At 45.3% G+C, this 17,893-nt stretch overlaps 1 protein-coding gene across 1 annotated transcript in view; it reads right to left on the bottom strand.

Annotated features, from left to right (window-relative positions):
• col11a1a (collagen, type XI, alpha 1a) overlaps positions 1-17,893 on the bottom strand; it is a gene marked incomplete at its 5' end in the record, with an annotated part of 81,019 nt that overhangs the window by 9,979 nt on the left and 53,147 nt on the right. The window contains 17 exons of the mRNA XM_080855415.1: positions 2,103-2,156; positions 3,147-3,200; positions 3,365-3,418; positions 4,136-4,243; positions 5,438-5,491; positions 5,976-6,029; positions 6,116-6,169; positions 6,339-6,392; positions 9,102-9,209; positions 9,552-9,605; positions 9,730-9,783; positions 10,457-10,564; positions 10,913-11,020; positions 12,728-12,781; positions 14,617-14,706; positions 15,667-15,774; positions 15,862-15,915. Coding sequence (XP_080711541.1) covers positions 2,103-2,156; positions 3,147-3,200; positions 3,365-3,418; positions 4,136-4,243; positions 5,438-5,491; positions 5,976-6,029; positions 6,116-6,169; positions 6,339-6,392; positions 9,102-9,209; positions 9,552-9,605; positions 9,730-9,783; positions 10,457-10,564; positions 10,913-11,020; positions 12,728-12,781; positions 14,617-14,706; positions 15,667-15,774; positions 15,862-15,915 — 1,224 coding nt within the window. The remainder of the gene's footprint in view (positions 1-2,102; positions 2,157-3,146; positions 3,201-3,364; positions 3,419-4,135; positions 4,244-5,437; positions 5,492-5,975; positions 6,030-6,115; positions 6,170-6,338; positions 6,393-9,101; positions 9,210-9,551; positions 9,606-9,729; positions 9,784-10,456; positions 10,565-10,912; positions 11,021-12,727; positions 12,782-14,616; positions 14,707-15,666; positions 15,775-15,861; positions 15,916-17,893) is intronic.

Below are 17,893 nucleotides of genomic sequence, written 5' to 3'. Positions count from 1 at the left end.
GAATTATATGTCAATGGAAGAAAAGGTAGTGAGACTGTCAAAGACACTAGCTCAGCTCATTTACATGGCTGTAAAAATAAGCCTCACAGCGATGTCTGGCGTTAGTGTCATAAAGACTGTGAATAAACTCTTAAATAACTAAATAAATCTCAGAATGCTTTAAGGATTCAGACACTGCCTCAGGAGGGGGAGAGAGAAGGGGTGATAGAGAAAGAGAAAGAAAGAGAGAGCTTCAACTTAATTTGATATGGCTACTGGCAAAATGCTGAGAAAGCAAAAACACCTTGCATCTTACACAAAACAACAGCAGAGGGGCAAATGGCATGGGACTTGCAGAAATCAGTCTGTGTTTTTTTCCTCCTTCTTTCCATTTTGTCCTCTTAAAGTAAATAGCTTTTGTGATGAAGAAGCAGTTTCCCTGACATAATCCCTTCGCCATTAGAAACTGCACTCTATCTGTTTAAACACTGTGTCGGGTCTTGAAAAGAATTTTATTTGCGCCCATTCATGAAAACCTGAGAAGGAATGATTTGCTCTCTTCATTTGCCAGTGCCACGCAAATTCCGTTCTCCTTTCAAAGTAATGTATTCCATTCCATTAAATAACAGCTGAGATGCTTAAAACCAGTTTAGCTTAGCAGCATCCAGCAAACACATAAATACCTTAAAGGTTCAATTCATAACTTTGGTCCTTCTGCCATTTTCTAACCAGGTTTGATTAGCGTCCTTCTACAGGTACAACAATGCATTATCGAAAAATATTTAAAGTACTCCTTATATCCAGTGGTGTAGTGGTGCCTGGAGAAGTGGGTATACTGTTAATTTTGCATTTTTTTTAAGCAGCCCATACAGCACAGGATAAACGCCCTGTTTTGAGAAGTCGGTATACGCAATGCTGACTGAAAAATAAGTGGGTATACTCTGTATACCTGCGTATACCCTGGACTACACCACTGCTTATATCCAAAAGCCTCATAGCCAGTTCAATGAAACTGGGTTTCTGCTGAAAAAATACAAACACAGCACTTTGTAACTAGTGCATGGGTTGAGAAATGTAACAGAACTTCTTCAAATTCCTATTCACTTCAGGGTACACATTCATTTGGGAAATCGCTCTCTTTACAGCACACAAAGGCACACATCAAATCAGGACGGCCAGGCGGACATCTTGACATTCATGAGGCTCATCTCGGCAGATGAGCCCTTTTTGGGGGAGCTATCTCAAATCAAACAAATGACAACTTTCTTCTTCTTCCTCCTCCCTCTCTTTTTATCAGACTCTCTCTTTTTATCCCTCTCTCTCTCCTCCCCTCGCCTTCACACAGCAGCTAGAAAGACTCTGTCTTCCCCCACTCCTCTCTTTTTTTTCTCCAAACATTTCCATTTCTGTCACTCAGTGTGCACTGATCAATATGGTGTCAAGAGTGATATCTGTGTCTGACGACCGAGGGAGCCCCAGTGCCACGCGAAAGGGGAAATGAGTTTTCAGGGAGGAGAGCGACGCCTGTTCGTCAATTTAACGACTTTTCAATTTAACACCTAAAAGATTAAATACCAGACATCAGTTTTTCTCAGCAAGGCCTGTGAGATGTCTTTATTTCTGTTTTCTTTTTTTCCTTTTCTTTTTTTTTTGTGCGAGCTGAGGCTTGATGACCTGCTGGAGCACAGATAAGAGCCACTCTCGCCGCATTGATGACTAGGGCTTAGGGCTGTCGGCTCCGTCAAAAACGTGAAATGGAATGGTTTTCTACCCTGTTGAGTCCTCTCATCTACCGGGGAAAAGGCTAGTATGATCGAGCCTGTCGCCTATGGTTTTCATTGATGAGGATGGAAATGTTTGGTTTTGCTTATTAGAGACTGGTACACTAAAGCGATAGATAAGGTTATGTGTGTGTTTTAAGCCTGACATGATGTTTTTTTTACTACAAACCAGCGTACATACTTTGGGTACGTAATATGTTAGCCATAGTATGTTTATATCTTGGCGGTGGTGTTGGAAGATGTTTTTGATGATGATATAGTTAAGGATGATGATGATGATGATGATGATGATGATGATGATGGCGGTGATGATGATGGCGGTGATGCAGAAAGTATACTTACTCTCTTTCCTGGGGGTCCTGGTGGGCCAGCTTCTCCAGATGGACCGGGGGGACCCTAGAGCAGAGAGGGCAAACGAGGACAGACAGCGTGAGCGGGACAGTGGAAGTTTCCAGAACACAAACAACTGGCACAACTAAACCAACTCCATCTCTACAAACTATCAGGAGATGTTGATCTTTGAAGCCTTATTTGTCATGGCAGCAGTTCATACATAATTTCCCCCTAACTGTTGCTTATGGGGAATGAGCTCTACATGGAAATAGGAGAAAAATAAACAAAGGGGAGCTGATTAAAGTCAAACGGAGTGGAAGGCACTAGAAACTCTGCTCTGAGGGCCTCGTACTGACACTGCTGCCACCACTGCTCTGTTCCAGTTTCATCGCATAATCTACGAGTTAATTGAAAGCAATCATTACTTTGGGTTTTGCATATCTAAATGTTTGAAGAATGCTCAGGGGCAGCACAGACAAAATGGTGGGACAGACAGAATTTGCAAACCCGCTCGGCTGTGTGATATGAAAACCATCTGCCGTTAATCAGTAAATAAATGTTGGCAGTTTCCCCCTTTAAAAGTTTTGTTTTGTTTACAAAAACAAAAACACATTCATGGCACTTTAATTTAAATGGTGGATAGGAACCCCCTAAAACCTCTTTGTTACATTCCCTTCGGCGTGATAATAACTGTAGATAGGATTAAAATTACACCACACAGAGAACAAGGGCTAAACAAATGTTTTGCTTATCACTAGGCTTGCAAATACAATTTGTATTCATGCTAAAGTAGCAGTACTTGGACAGAATAGTATTAGTTTTAGTGTTTTCAATCTCTACTGATGAAAAGTAAATGTAATCCTTTCTATAAACAGCAGGAAGCAGATAGTGTGTGTAGGTGAGCACTCAAAGAGACTGAGACCAATCAATTAAACCTGTGGGAATGAGAGTAGCTTCTCAGTTAACACAAAGTGCTTACTGATAGCTTATATTAGTGGACCTTACAAAGAATTGATGCCGGTATTAGCATTGTTTGTGTTTGTGTATACTTACAGCTTGACCAGATTCTCCATCCTCTCCCTTCTCTCCAGGGCCACCGTCCGTACCCTGAAACCCAGGAGAGAAAATAAAACTCAGTCTAATCTGTATCTTAGCAGTACCGTAAACACAGCAGCTAATTGAAACATGTTAAATTATTGAAGCAAATGTCCTTTTTGCATGGAAAGTTAATTCATTCATAATTAATCAGTAAACTGATTCATGATACTTACAGCAACGCCAGCCTCACCAGGAGGACCGGGGTCTCCAGGGAAGCCAACAGGTCCCTAGCAACAAGCAAAAAGAATGTTTATAATGTAATGTATATAAAACTCCATAACATACATACATAACAAACATAGTTTATCCAAGTAAAATCTCAGTATAAATTCTCGCAGTATAATTGCATGTTCTGCTTAAGTTGGTATGGAAAGCAAAAGATAAAATGCTGTAGTGTTCATTGGCACAATAACCCTCATGCTGTATTCGTATAACGGTTAAACTTGTTGTGGTTATGGTCCGAATTGACCGGCCGGATATGAATGTTAATAACGCTTTAAATTATTGATGTTGTACCACTCGGCCTTATTCAAAACTAAGGAATATTCACAAAGTATTTTACCATACATAAAACTAGTGCAAATCTATATCAAAGGATTTGTGTATTAAACGATTAACACATTTAAGTGCAATTTATAGATGCATCAAATATACATAATAAAATCTGTAATTTTACAACATAATGTCACTGTGCCTTAAGTCAATAATGACCAGGCGATTCATATCAACACCCAACTGTCTGCATTAAAGGGCCTCTAAGTTTATTAGTCTGACAGAACCTAGGCAACTCCATACAAACACGATGCCCATTGATGCTCAGGTACTCAGATTTGTGCATGATTCATTACTGTGCGCTGTTATTATATTGTGTGGTACACAGGAGGCTATGGCTAGTGTGCTGTACTAAGTGTAGATGTGGCGACAGCCAGCGCTGGTTCACTTACAGGATTACCCTTGGGGCCATCATCTCCAGGGGGTCCCTTGGCACCGGGAGGTCCAGCAGCGCCTGGTGGTCCAGACTCTCCCTTCTCTCCTCTCTCACCTTTGGGGCCCTGAGGGGGAAATGAACATGCAAGCTCAGTCAGCAGCACTGAAGGGAAATGGGGTGGGTCTTGCCACAGGCTCGCCACCTTCGGATTCCAGCAGTCGCAATAACTGATCCCGGGTCAGATGGGTATAGCTAGAAGCATTCATTTTTCGATCACCGAAAGGTATGTTCGGGGAAGGGAGGGATAACTCCATATATGCCTCCTGGCATCTCCTGACTCAGGAGTCTGATACGCAAGTGGACTTTTGTTGATGGGTCCATTTCTAGCCAAGTCCACCTGTCAAACTGTGCACGCGCTGCCCTGTCTGTCTAATATGAGCTCTTCAAAGTAAGACATGACTACTATTTACCTGGCCGTCACGCCGGCTTTAATTACTAATGGACGGGTGCTCTGGAGATATTGAACCTGTCGTCATTGATCAGCTCCTCCTTCGATCTGTTGTGTCTCTCCCTGAGTGGTTTGATGTTTGGTAGGCAGAGACAACTCATCAATGCGAGATGACAGGCCACCACTAAGTCTCTAAAGCCCGGATAACATGGACATCAAAGTGCCCACCCAAACATCTACAAATCTTAGTTAAGAACGGGGAAAGTAGACTGACTTGTGAGGGATTAGTAGCTTGTCATATTCTCCTTTAAACTCGTTGGCCTGTGTAAACTACTCCCCCTAACAGGGAGAAATGTGTGATTTATGAGCTTAATATACTCAAATATTCTAAGTGGAGTCCTGTTGATTGCATCGATTGTCCCGGTGACACAGCGGCCCCGTGTGGGTTGTCAGTAATGGTCTTTGGAGGGTCTGGTAAATGATTACATTTGGCTGCCATTTAAGGACAATCTGGGGATGGTGCTAGGACAGGCCAATGATGGGCCCTCAGCATCGACAGACGGGAACCCTCGGTGAGAAACAAGCTTCTATCTGGATGTCTCAATCCATTTTCTCACAAACACAGAGAAACGCATGTGGACAGACTCTGTCACACACACACACATACAGACACACGCACATACATGCACACACACACACAGGAAAAAATATCTATCAGGCAGATAAACACAAACGGCAGACATACATTAATCTTCCAGTATATATGCAAATCTCTCATACAGACACACACCAGCACTCAAACCGTCAGTGCAGACAGTGCAGAATCAATCACACCCCCACACAAACAGTAGGAGGAGAAGCCAAACTTACTTGAGTTCCAGACTCGCCGGATGGTCCAGGATTGCCAGCCTCTCCTTGCTCTCCCTGCCAAAACGTCACACATAGGTCAACAACTGTCATTCCTGTCACACAGTCTACAAAAACATTAGCCGGACTCAAATCATGATTAATGCGGCGATAAACAAGGGCTTTATTAGTTTGTGTGCTTGCATACTGAAGTAAGCCTGTGACAGTGTTGGCGGGAGGGGGGGGGCTGGCAGTTTTGCTACGCCAGCCGGTCTGGATGTCGTATCGATGGCCTCCGATGTTTCATATTCTCAGGCCATTTCCCAGCCAGGCATTGCATTAAATATTGATAGCGTTGGGACAGAGGCCAAACGACCGTAAAAATGAGGGCTAGGTGTTGGAGCGGTTGTAAAAAGGACATTAATGGTGTTAGGGTACTAATTCAGACAAAAATGGCTGGCTCCTGAAAATGGAGTCTGCTGGAAGTGGAGCGGAGGACAGATCCAGAAGCAGAGTTGGCATGAACGGTGCCCGACGTGTGGGCAGGGACTCAGGGACTCACCTTCTCACCCACGGGTCCCATGCCACCAACACCACCAGGAGGACCTTGAGCGCCCTGAGAGTGAAGAGGAAAGAGTGTCAGTAGTATACATGTCTTCTCATGTTGTGCATGTTTAAGATAGAGATGGAGGATTCACTTACATCAGCACCACTTGGACCTTGAGGACCTCTGGGACCTGGGGGTCCAGGGGGACCCTATATGTCGAAGGAGAGGAACGAAGGAGAGGGTTTAGAATAATCTCTACAGCAATGATCAACAACTGCTTTCTGAATTATGTACATGTCTCGTCTGTGGACTCTCCAGCACTGTAGGCTTCTTAAAATGACACATGCTTCTAGGGGTGGACTGGAATGGATGACTTACCATTGGGCCAACGTCTCCGTTCTCTCCCTTCTCGCCTGGTGGTCCAGGAAGACCCTAAAAGGAAGCAGAGAATTGCATTTACCTGTCACTTTCCTGTCGGAGTAATGTGCTCAAGTGGTAGTAACTGAGACCAATGGGAGTCAGACTCATTATATAGTGTTGAGGGAACTAAACAAGATCGTTCAGTGGAAAAATACGTCACAGAGTGAAGTCATTTGAATTTTGAACAAACTGTCCAGAGTCCTCAGCAATCAATCTACAATTCTCTAAAGCCATCTACTAATAATTCCTGAGGATGCATAGTCACATTTGTGAGATTTAATTTACATAAAGATATGCTGCACCATAGCCTGACAACAAGCTGCCTTCATTATGACAGACCAGACCTAAATAAAGACCCCCTGTATATTCAATAAATCAACTGAAAATGAAGGACTAATAGTTAAATATAATAATCATTTCTTGCTGTGATGCAGATAGATCATTAATGCATTAGTTTGAAGGGCAATATTTCACATGATGCCCACGAGCATAGTATGGCTCTCATGACATGGGAGAGCAGTAGGTTCACCATTCGACCACCAAATGGTTCGCTTTTTGACATGGCAAGGAGGTAAACGGCAAATAGAAAAATAAATGGATTTTGATGCAGCTACTGTGGGAAGTTGAAAAAAGAAAAAGAAAAAGCCCATCGCTGTGACTAGATGGCTTCACTGTCAGGGACATGGTGGCCCGAAGAAAGCACACACACCTCCTCCTCCTCCATGAAGCTTTTTCAGGGGTAATTTCAGAAAGGGAACATTCTTTCCTCATCTACCTACCGCTGGGCTCCTTGGCTTGGGCTTGAAAGGGGAGGGTATTGTCGTTCCGGGCCATTCTAGGGCCCACCCGCGTGTCGGCACGGCACGGCACGGCGCGGCGCTGAGAAACCTGAGCGGCCACCCCGTGGTGAAACGGCACTTATGCAAATCAACTGTTTCACGCCGCATGGCCGCAGTGTAACGCCCGGTGGTTTAAGAGGGACGTATTGTGTGCACGTGATGCCCTTTTGTCTCCCCTCAGTCCACGCCCCCCCCCCCCCCCCCCCCCCCCACCACCACCCCCACACTCCTTCCTCTCCTCCCTCATCTGTCAAACGAGTCTCTTCTCTCTCTTCTCTCTCTTTCTTCCATGCTGCTGTGCCGAGTGGAGGGTCCATGGCAATTGGGAGGGTACTAAGTGGCCAATTCAGTTTTATGGGGTTAGGCTCAGTGTGATCTACTCTTCTACTCAGTGGCGTGGGCCTGCCCGATGCAAAAAGGCATTGGATAGACAATTGCATTGGTATGGGGGCATTAAAATGCCATTGCTCCCTCCCTACCACCAAACTCAACTCTAAATGATCACTTTAGCGTCTATATATTTTATTTCTTGCACTCTGTGAGTTCACCTAAGCTGGGTGTGCAATCTTATCCTGAACCCATCTCCTCATTGCTTTGCCTGTATCCAAACCACTGCATGTATAAGTTATATCCATCTCCTCATTGCTTTGCCTGTATCCAAACCACTGCATGTATAAGTTATATCCATCTCCTCATTGCTTTGCCTGTATCTAAACCCCTGCATGTATAAGTTAGATCCATTTACTCATTTGCTTGCTATTTCAGTCACAGTTCAAAGGGTCAGACTTCATCACCCAGAGCTTCTGGGTCAACACAAGGACATCAAAAGGTCCAATCCCTGGATGCTATTTGCACGGCAAATAGCCTGGTCCCATTCCGCACAAGCCAATCTGGCTCCCGTACACACACACACACACGCACACACACACGCGCATGCTGATTCCTACGGCCGGGTGCAAGGCATCTCTCTGTTCCTCTGCCACTCTATCAGTCAGAGGTCATTAACGGCGACAGTTATTATGCGGCGCAGAGAGAAGACGAGCGTCCTGGGCGGAATGATGTTCGAGATGAGGTCAGTGGACGGGATTAATAACATCAAAAGTGCATTACGCCCAATTAAAAGTCAGTGGAGTCCAATGACTTGCACATTTGTGAGTGTTTGGAGGGCTAGCAGCAGGCGCCAGTCTATGTAACTCTATTACGCTGACAATGTTCCTTCCAATAGGCTGAGGGACTAATCTATAGAAGCTGGAGTAGCAGGAGCCAGATTCTATGTCTCGCCGCTCATCAAAAGAGGACCAATCCGCACAGAAGAGATGGCTTCTTGTGTTTCAAGAGCCAGCTATTATCAGTAGAGTGTCTGGCTTCTCTTTTGATTGCCCCTTGTTGCGTTTGATTCGCTTTTATGACTTCCACATTATTTTTCATTATTTGTTTTACAGTCACAGAGCCGGAAACGCAGACTTTTTTTGGTCGTCCTCCGTACAGCTTCCTACAGCTGTTTGTGACCCAGTTTGCCACCGACTCCGGTTCAGATCCGGCCCTGACGTGGCACAGATCTTCCTCTCGGCATTTCACTGAAGCTGTCAACAGCTCTTTGATTGTCGTGGTTCAGCTAAGGGGCATCATGCGCCGCTGTATGAAAAGACCGAGCAGGTCCCCTGTGGAGATTACCTTCAAACAGTCTTCAAATAGCGCGAATGTGGTTGCACTGTGGCTTTATAATAAACTGGTCTACTCCCTATGGAGACACACACATAGCCTTTGCATATATTTGATTGATGGTACGCTTGTATTCATATGTGGGTATATCTGGAAGGCTTGTGAATACGGTTGTGATGCTAGTTTTGGGAAAATGCCCCGAACCATGGGCAAGACTCACCTGCAGGCCGATGGGACCTGGAGGTCCGGGGAATCCTCTGGATCCCTCATCTCCCTTCTGGCCGAACATGCCCTGTTGTCCCCTTGGACCAGGCTCTCCATCACCACCCTGTGGGAGAGGGACACAGCAGAGTTCGCAACACAGTGTCTTTGAAACGTAACAAAGCGAGAGCGGGACACCCAACTCTTTAGAGAGCACTTCCCTTCCTAACTGGCATTTCGACTAGTGCTTAACTTGCACTTACAGAAGTTACATTCCTGCATTTCTTTTTCTTTTCTATTTCGTTTTTCTTTTTCTTATGTAAAGTAGTCTCTATTGCTCGTAGTTTGACTGTTCTCTCCTTTGTTCGTCGTTTTGGTCAAAAGCGTCTGCTAAATGACTAAATGTAAATGTGAATGTAACACAAAGTGAGTAGACAAGAGGGTCTCCATGATGGACATGAATACTCACAGCAGGTCCTGGAGCACCAATTGGACCCTGCAGGCCAGCTGGACCAGGAGGACCCTAGGGGGGGAGGGACAAGAAGGGACTCATTAGAGAGGCTCATACTATAGTGCATCTGAGAAAAGTAAGGTGTCATTTTGATGTGTAGAGAAACAGGGCTGGAGAGAAGGGACCACACGCTTACCTGTTCACCTTTGTCAGCTTTGCTTCCCTTTTGACCAGGCTCACCAACTTCTCCCTGGAATGCACAATCAGACACGTCAGAACACTTCTTTTAACATCCAACTTATGTGCTTTCCCCAAATAACTAATCAATCATTTCATAAACAGCACAATACAGATGCCAGTGTTTTATACTTTGAGCATTTTGCTCTTCTGCAAGATTAATAACTGAATATACTGCAGTGACACATTATAAAATAAAACACTGGATTAATTGTAAGCAAGTATGCACCTCAAATGTACTCAATTAATATCACTTAGATCTTTAATCTTCAAATCAAACATTTATACATAATCTTTGGACACTGTGCTTAGTACCCTGAACAAGTAATTGATGCAGGGACAGTTGGTATAAAGATAAATTACAGTATCTGGCAATATGCTTTAGAAAAGATACGGCACAGACCATACATTTATTAAATATTTCCTGTTCTAATCATCTCTAATTGTTCGTTAGGTCTACTTTGGAAATGATGATGGATGTGCACAAGGGGAGAGGGAAGAGACAGATCTGTTGTGCAGATGGTTGGGGTGTGGAGATGGTGATGAAGATTGATGACTGATCGGATGTTTTTCTAAGCCTGGCCTAGAATGCAGACTATTAACGACAGGAATAAAATGGCAGCCATTTTGGTCCAGTTTCTGGCAGGGCTCGCCACTTTGCAGGCAGGACACTCGGACACACTGACCTTGTCTCCATCCTCTCCAGGGGGTCCCTGAGGTCCAGCAGGTCCTGGAAGACCGACTGGGCCCTGGACGCCATCACGACCAGCTGGGCCTGGTGGTCCTTTCTCTCCCTGTGAGAACACGCCAAATGTCACAGTGTGAACGTCATATAACAGTCTCAGTCATATTACTGCTGTGTACTGAAAAAGTCCGTAATATATATATCATAATATATTTAGCTTCTGTGTACATTACTGGGTTTGCATCTCTCACAAAACAAACATTTATGTATATTAACGTTGTGTGTGTCCATCTGCATGGCCGTTTCAAAGCTACCCTTTTCTGTGACTATTTTCACAAATCGCAGGCATACTGATAAATGACTCTGTGTCTCAAAAAGAAAATATCTTGAACAGCTTTAGCAGGCTGCAGATAGTATCTGACGTGGTGCGGCGAGCTGATCGCGTGGCGTTACTCACGGGTGCACCCTTCTCTCCAGCGGGGCCTGGGGATCCCTGGGGGCCGGTCCGTCCGGACAAGCCGATGGGGCCAGCGACTCCTGCAGCTCCTCTCTCGCCTGGGGAACCCTACAGCAGTAGGAGGGACGGAACCGTGCATCAGTCATCCAGCTCTATTCATTTGAGTGGGACACCAACTGTGATTTCCACGCGTGGTGCCTGTGAAGTGCTTTTAAGGCTTAATTAAAGGCGGTGTGCTATATATAGGTGGTAACCAACAAGAAGCCTGTTGAGAGGCCTGCTTGTGTATCTCAATAAATAAGTAATTACATTTTCCTTCACAATCTCTTCTGATGATAAACAAGTGCATAATAACACGATACATGATAAATCGTTTCGTATCGATGACATGTTTTTCTTTCACTGCGATGGGAATGTGAAAAATTTGAAAAAGGGGCACTTCATCTGGAAGCTTCCATTGGGAACAATCTCAGACAGTGGGTCTTCTCTTCATGCTTCTTCCTTTCTCTTGTGTGGAAATGCAAGGTATTCATTGCATCACTACACCCCCCTTGTGAGAGTCTAGAGGGCGCACTTAAGCCCTGTGTAACAGCCATAAGGAGCAGGATATGCAGCCTCTCATAGCCCTGAGTGGACCATGTAGGCTGTCTTAATCTAACACAGAGGCCCTGGATGATTGCACAGGTGGCTCAAGCTCTCCAGTGGGGCTCTTCTGGGGACTGAGGATCGTTTGCTCAGGTCTGAGTGTCTGTGAGTGCTTCTGCGTGTCGTTAAGGATTTGACACCGTGGGGGGGGGGGTTGGTGGCATGAGTAGGTGGGTTGTGAGCACGCACGCGTGTGTGTCACATGTGATGTGCTAGTCACGTGCACCGCAAACAGACACAGCGGGAGGGTCAGGCACCGTTTCTCAGACACAGAGACACGGGGGCCCCCCTACCAGAGTCAGGAAGTGGACTGCAGATATGAGCAAACGATCAAAACACCATGATGATGAATAATTCAAGGTGTGAGGCACAGTAAGCTTTCCCCTACCCCTCTATTTATCTATTTATCTATCCCTCTCTCTTTCTCTCGCTTTCTCTTTTCCCTCTCTCTGTTCCAAGTCAGAGCATTTTCACCCGTATGCAAATGCATTTTTCAATCCCGCTGTATTTCAATGAGGTCCGCGCGATGATGACACTCGGCACATCCATTCTAATTCCACTGTCGCTGTCAACTCCACGAGAGAACAATTACAGGAAGACGCCACTGTACTTATCTCCTGCCCTTAAGAGACATTGCACTCCACGCAGAGTAGGAGAAGAGTGTCATTTTAATCCAGAAAAGGGGCCTTTAAGGCGGCCAGGCTTGGCCGCTGTCATGTTTAATCTAACTTGGCAGCTCCGGATCCTTAAATCTATCAGCAGGAAACTCCAGGCACGGAGACATGAGCTTCATCAACCTCTCTTCGGGGGGAATAGTTTGCAGCTGCCCCCTAGTGCTTGATGCCGGCATTGTTGGCAGATGTTAATGCAGGGGTGTGAACTGGACCTCCGGAGGGGTTGTGGGGGTGGAGGGCGGTCAGCGGCTCTTTCGACCCTGCTGTGAGATGAGATCACGGGGCCTGATGCTGACGGCAGCTCAGACCGCGCTGCTCTCGCCCCTGGTCTGCACCGTCCGACTCTCGACTGCCAAACAGCTGCCTAATGGCCCCATTAGGCCCAGGCACTGCTGCTGGCACCCGTCCTAAATTGGACCCCTACAAGCACAAACGGCGGTGGTAGGCAATCATTTCACATGAGTTGAGGCCGAAACCATGGCAACGGGGTACTTACGACTGGACCGGGTGGACCCTGCGGACCCTCTCCTCCCTTCAAACCAGCTGGACCCTGAAAAAGAGGAAGAGAGACCGTGAGAAGAGAGACAAAAGAGAAAGATGGGTAAGGGCAGTGTAAATAAGGCTAATCTGTAAAAGGGGAACATCAATAAAAAGGACTGCAGCAAACAAACAGAACACTCCGGAAGCTGACACTCAGGTTGGATGGCTTCACTGGCCTCACATCTGTGTAGTGAGTCTTTTAGCTACATGCCCACCACGGCTCTACCCATTTTATTCTCAGTCTCCCAGCAGCTGGGTGCCATCAGGCCGGGCTCAGGGTGCCTTTAAGGGGGATTTTCTTTTAGGAGGTTGACTTGGCACAGTTTAATCTGGTGAACGCAGGCAGCAATCTATACAGTGCTATTTCCATGGATCAGGGAGACAGGCGGGAGACGGAGGAGAAGAATGAATACCGATCTCCCCATTAATCTATAGTTTACGGAGCAAACTCAAGGTAGGATTTCCATTGGATGCAACATGGGCTTTTTACTCAATCAATGGAAAAGACAGAGTTAATAACCTGCAATGCAGTCTAAGACTGAATATTTCTTTTTATAGTCAAATGACGCTGATTTTCATGGCATCTTAGGTCACATCAAACAAGACACTAATCTGTGAAACACTACATTGTAAATGGGAACAGTCTTGGGTTAAAAATCACTAACTTTCACAGACTCAATCTAGTTCTGTGCCGGATGCAGTTGCTTTGCTGAATCATAGGGTGTGTGAGTGAGTGTGTGTGTGTGTGTGTGTGTGTGTGGGACAGACTTGGTCTGCACCATTAATCTGCAGCGGGAGCCGGCCAGAGGCAGGAGCTGGCTGAGTGCAGCCGTGGCCTGCGCCTCCAGTGGCTATTTATTGGCCTGTGTTTCCTCCTCTGGCAGCTTTTCATTAAAGCTATTGGAAAAGAGGGGAGCCCAGGGTAAACAACCAAGTGCTTGGTGTGTGTGTGTGTGTGTGTGTGTGTGTGTGTGTGTGTGTGTGTGTGTGTGTGTGTGTGTGTGTGTGTGTGTGTGTGTGTGCTGTGTTTGTGTGTGTGTGTGTGTGTGTGTGTGTGTGTGTGTGTGTGTGTGTGTGTGTGTGTGTGTGTGTGTGTGTGTGTGTGTGTGTGTGTGTGTGTGCTGTGTTTGTATGTTTGTGCTGTGTTTGTATGTTGGTGCTGTGTTTGTGTGAGAGTGTGTGTTCATTCCACACATATGTTGTGTGTGGTGGCTAGAGGGATATCTTGTGGATATGTGGGATTTCTTTATTTGCGTGTGTGTGCGGCTCTCTTTCTGTGTCTGTGTTTGTGTGTCCCTGTGCTCCAAACAAATGCTCACAGCTCCGCCTTTGCAATGACACAGCGAGGCTCCTGTGATCCAGTACACTGCGGCAGCAGAACACTATCAGGCCACAACACTGGCTGCCTGTGCTGTTCCGACCAGTATCCCGTGCCCAAACCCAAAACACTCTACTCTTCATCCCCTCACACATTTCTGTGTTTAAACTTCATAACCTTCATCATCATCACACTTCACATGCTTGACACATGCATATGCCTTCATATACACAATACATATGGACTTTTTTTGGACTACATATTGTAGTTTATTGTGGGGGGATGGTAAGTCTTCCCTCTGTGTTAGTTAGTGCGCCAACAGGGATACCGTGAAATCCCTCCGAGTTTAAATGGATAATCTGCACTGTGTTAACCAGACTCCCACTGGAGCGCCTTGATTGTTTGCTGCGATCCATTCCTGCTGGTCTTAACGAGCTTCATGTCCACAGGCATGGCTGCTCTGTGTGCCCGAGTAAACAGAGGGAGGCTTAAGGACTCGGGCGATTAGGGAGGAGAGAGGTTCTTACCGCGGCCCCAGGGAGACCTCTCTCTCCGGGGAAGCCTCTCAGACCCGGGGGACCATCCTTTCCAGAAGCTCCCGCAGGACCTGGATCTCCCTAGAGAAAGAGCAGAAGAAAGAAAAAGATAAAGTTTAGAAAAGTGAGAATGGAATTAAAGCTTTTTGAAGTGCAAACACTTTCTGGCACAAAACAAATCAAAGCTGCATATTTCATCATCCAACACAGATGGAAGTCTTGTGAAGGCCTATCATAGCTAACTCCGTCTACCAGCTGAGACATTTTGTTCAGTCCTTTTCAGTCTTCAGTCTATCACATATTCTCTGATACATACTGTATGCACTCCACTGATAAATTTGTACTTCCTCTCTCAATATACACTTCCAGTTTCACACAGCTTTGAAGTTAATGCTCCTTGAAATGGGCATATTTCTCCGAATATATCCTATAAAAATGTGAGCAGTTTACAATGTGAAGACACAATAAGCCAGCCACTGGCTCACCAAGTCCATTATTGCAAACTATGTTAACTGCCCCCTTGAAGACAGGAGGTCCACATTTCACAAGAAAAGATGTGTGACTGCATTCTCTCAGAGCCCTACAGTCCTCTCTTGAATAGCTGACCTGTGACTCTAAGCACATTAGCCTGTTTTGTGGTGAGGCAGTGAAGTGACGGGAATGTGGGGTGAAAAAAGTTAGCAATGTTTTTTTCTGAGTGACTGAGGTTCTGAGGGGAAAGGCCTTGCTTGAGACACATCTGTGACTGGCCCATTGCCAATGATCCAGGTTGCACTGATTAGCTATCTCAACAGATAGAGGAAAGGGGATGGCTATTAGGAAAAAGGGAGGCTAGTAGTTTGTAATGACACTGGGAATGAGCTTAGCCCAAATTCGGCTCCAAACTCTTCTATTCTTTCAGGCTAGTGGCTTACTAGTTTTTGCACTGCTATTTGGCTAGTGGCTGCCCATGAATAGAGAACTGATGTACAAGGGGTAAGAGCTACTCTACTGCATAGGTGTTAAGCATTTTTGTTGTTGTTGAAGGTTTTGACGTTTTACCTTAGCACCCTCTTTGCCAGCAGAGCCAGGAAGTCCCTGCTCTCCAGGAGGGCCTGGGGGTCCAGGGTGTCCTCGCTCACCGATGGGGCCGGTCTCTCCTGTGGGTCCCTATCAGAACATCACACTCGGCCATTTAGTATCATTTATGTATCTTTGAGCTTTCCACAGGATCATACTGTGTCATACAAAACGTACCTGTGGTCCCACAACTCCTCCAGGTCCAGGTGGGCCGGTCTTTCCTTGGAAACCCTGAGGGTAGGAGGGAAGTGTTAGTAACCATGGAGACAAATGGAAATACCAATACAGCACACGGGAGTCATGGTGTCACAGTTCAACTCCACCAAGTTTATTGACACACTCATTTGTCATAAGAGGATAACTTCACACTGATTCCACAAACACAGTTTGTTCCGTGCTGAACAATGCATACAACACTGCTATGTTCTAAAACAGAGTTTCAGTAAAAATTAGTTCAGGAGCTAACAGAAGTGGTGCTTAACCATCTAACAAACATGCATAGCACATGCATTCAGCTAATACTGAGGTGAGAAAGATAAAAGTGATAATTTTGTGATAAGTTATAAAAAATATATTTTTTCAATTGTCATGTTTCAATAATTTGTATTTATTCCTTTATGCTATGTATATTTTTCAAATTCAAAACCTCTTCATGTGTATTTATTGGTCAACCTGACCAATGAAATAAATGCCTCTCATATGGGCATTTATTAACTTACTCTTACTTACCACCTCACCACCTGGTGGTAAGAGGAGGTATCACATGGCCCGCCGGGGCAAACATGATCCTCATTAGAGACAACTAAGAAGTCTTGGCTGTAATAATAAGGTTAGCAGTGTTCTATACAAGCAAGTGGCACATACTACTCACAAGAAGCCATTACACCACAAACAGACACATCAGATCAGAAGAAAAAGTCTTCAAGAGGTATGCACTAGATAAAACCTTAGATATACGATCATATAGTAACTCATTTACAGTGAAGATCAAGTTCAAGCTGTTATCTTGTATACATTTGAGGGAAAACATCCATAAAATGTGCTCGAATTTGGTAGCATCTACAGACTTCATGCACGTGGATTCACACAGCTCTACACACATGCAGTCTACAGTGACATCTGTGTTAAACAGCAACCAATGGAAGACAGAGTGCAGGGATGGGCAGGACTCAGGCAAGGGACAGAACACACACACTGTTACAGCCTGAATGAACAGCACACAGGAAATGTGAGAGGTCATGGCAGTGAAGGTTCAGACAAAGCTAACTGCTACTAAAGCTTTTGCAAAGTCACTGATAGCTGAGGGATACTGAGAAGTGATTATGATGCGATGCAATTTAACCACTATTCCCCTGCCGTTCCAGTCACCGGGTGTCTAACTGTAAAGGATTTCTTTTCATCAGAGTGTCAAGATTCCAACCTTCTGCATTACTGTTTGTTGATTAGTATATTTTTTATATTATTATTATTATTCATTAAATCAATATCTATGGAATAAAACATTAAAGGGCCGCTGAATGCTTCCTGAAGTGCATCCGTCCAGGAGTAGGCGGGGCTGGGGAGTAATGGAACTGTGCCGGCAGCTGGCCAATCAATGCACAGGAGAGGCAATCCTAGAGAGCTCTTTAGTTTGTTCTAAATTCTACTGTAGTGCGCGTCCTAATGAAGCTCCTTATGGATGTCAATGGTAGCTGGCGCGTGGAGCGGAGAGAGTGGCCCTACACTTATGCGTCACTTGGGAAGAATAACGAGGGACGGTGGGGAAGGAAAAGGGAGACAATCACGGGCAGCTCCTCAAAAACTGCGGCTTTGGCTCGCCTAAGCCTTATCATCGGTTTTATTGGCTCTTTAGGATAATCAAATCCGCTGGATCAATGCAGGCAGGAGTCAGAACAAAAGGATTGGTAAGCTTAGGGTCTTCCCTCTAGGTAAACACAGAGCCTATTGTTGTAAGTTGCAATGGGCATCATGATGCCAGGCTAATTGATGAGTCTCTCTCATATCTCAATACAGATCGAACTTGAGCTCAACGACCCTATTCTGCACTACACTGCTAAAGTCAACTTTAATCTCGTAGAATGTTTTCTTTTCATGATTACTAGGCCAACTATGTTTTGTCAGTGGGATGCTTGCATGCGATCAAACCCTGATTTGTCATTTTGAGAGGGGCTGAAAGAGCTCATGTTTATATTTACTTCTTTTCATCTGC

This window comes from Sprattus sprattus (assembly GCF_963457725.1).
Source record: "Sprattus sprattus genome assembly, chromosome: 17".
Lineage (NCBI taxonomy): Eukaryota > Metazoa > Chordata > Actinopteri > Clupeiformes > Clupeidae > Sprattus > Sprattus sprattus.
Note: the sequence above shows the minus strand (reverse complement) of the source record. Positions and strands in the feature narration are given on the sequence as shown.